General features: G+C 50.8%; 1 protein-coding gene across 1 annotated transcript; it reads right to left on the minus strand.

The window, feature by feature from the left end:
• Window positions 1–7: 7 nt before the first annotated feature.
• Window positions 8–392, minus strand: EAH_00068010 (hypothetical protein; the record flags this gene model as incomplete). Its single annotated transcript, XM_013392366.1, has 2 exons — window positions 8–82; window positions 228–392. Coding segments are annotated over 2 exons (240 nt in total), but the record flags the coding sequence as incomplete, so codon positions are not given.
• Between the last annotated feature and the right edge of the window lie 1,723 nt (window positions 393–2,115).

The following is a 2,115-nucleotide window of genomic DNA, read 5'->3' on the forward strand; positions in this document are numbered from 1 at the left end:
GACGAACCAACACACAGTATCCAGCCTTCATTACCCCTCTCCAAGACCAGCCCATCGCGTCTTCAAACGCACCACTAAATACCTGCGCGACAATAAAAGGACACAGTGCTCCACCTACACAACCCCTGACCTTCCTCCAACATTAGCTGCCCGTCTTGCCCTATGCAAAGGCATCCACTCAAACAAATATCGGCCACTCAAATCCTCATACCCAACTCCCAACATACCACTTCGGCTCCTTCCGAAACAAAACCCATACTCAACAACCCATCGCTGCTCGTCACACACATCACAGTATATTGCCCCCATTTAGCTTCCCCCATCCCCCACTCAGTCCACAGGGCTGCAGCTGCCAAATCCAATGCAGTGTTCAACACGCATATGCCCCTCATCTTGCATTTATCCGCACTTGCTGTGTGGCAATATACACTGAACGCTACACAGTCTAGTATGAACCAGCACACAGTATCCAGCCGGGATTAGCGCTCACACACACCTGCGCATCGCGTCCTCAAACGCACCACTAAATACCTCCTCAGCGACACAATGACACAGCGCTACACCTACACAACCCCTGACCTTCCTCCAACATTAGCTGGCTGTCTTGCCGTATGCAAAGGCATCCACTCCAACAAATATCGTCCACACAAACACTCCTAACCAACTCCCAGCATACCGCTTCGCCTCATGCCTAATCACAATCCATGGGTTAATCCGCGCCGCTTCTTCTCACACACCTCACACTATATTACACCCATTCAGCCTCCCCCCATCCTCCACGCAATGCACAACGCTGCAGCTGCAAAACCTTCGCCTCCTTCCTAATCACAAGACATGCTCGAAATCGCGCCGCTTCTTGTCACACACCTTACACTATATTACCCCCATTTAGCTTCTCCCCATCCTCCACGCAATGCACAACACTGCAGCCGCCAAACCCAGTGCAGTGTCTAACACACCGCAATGCCTCATCTTGCATTTAACCGCACTTGCTGTGTGCAATATACGCTGAACGCTACACAGCCTAGTATAAACAAGCACACAGTATCCAGCCTCCATTAGTCTTCACCCACACCAGCGCATTGCCTCCTCAAACGCACCACTAAAAACTTCCTCAACGACAAAATGACACAGCCCTCCACCTACACAAACCCTGACCTTCCTCCAACATTAGCTGGCTGTCTTGCTGTATGCAAGGGCTTTCACTCCAACAAATATCGGCCACTCAAATCCTCCTAACCAACTCCCAACCCTTCGCCTCCTTCCTAATCACAACCCACCCTCAACAACCCTCCGCTTCTTATCACACACTTTACAATATATTACAACCATTTAGCTTTCCCCCCATCCCCCAGGCAATGCACAGCGCTGCAGCTGCCAAACACGCGCACCAGTTCATCGCTTCCTCAAACGCACCACTAAATACCTCCGCAGCAATAAAAGGACACAGTGCTCCACCTGCACAACCCCTGGCCTTCCTCCAACATTAGCTGCCCGTCTTGCTGTATGCAAAGGCATCCACTCAAACAAATATCGGCCACTCAAATCCTCCTAACCAACTCCCAACATACCACAAAACCCATGCTCAAAATCCCACCGCTTCTTGCCACACACTTTACAGTATATTACTCCCATTTAGCTTCCTCCCAACCCGTACTCAATGCACAACGCTGCAGCTGCCAAATCCAATGCAGCGTGCAACACGCTTATTCGCCTAATCTTGCATTCAGGCGCACTCGCTGCGTGGCAATATAAGCTGAACGCTACACAGCCTAGCATCACCCAGCACACAGTAACCAGCCTCCATTACCGCCCACGGGCACCAGCTCATCGCTTCCTCAAATGCACCACTAAATACCTCCTCAACCACAAAATGGCACACTGCTCCACATACACAACCCCTGACCTTCTTCCAACACTAGCTGCCCGTCTTGCCGTATGCAAAGGCATCCACTCCAACAAATATCGGCCACTCAAATCCTCATACCCAACTCCTAAAACACCACTTCCGCTCCTTCCTAATCACAACTCATACTCAAATACCCCCCAATTCTTGTCACACACTTTGCACGGTCTTACCACCATTCAGCTTCCCCCCACCCCCCACTCAATACA

Source organism: Eimeria acervulina, genomic scaffold (genome assembly GCF_000499425.1).
Source record: "Eimeria acervulina Houghton genomic scaffold, Eah_scaff3031, whole genome shotgun sequence".
Lineage (NCBI taxonomy): Eukaryota > Apicomplexa > Conoidasida > Eucoccidiorida > Eimeriidae > Eimeria > Eimeria acervulina.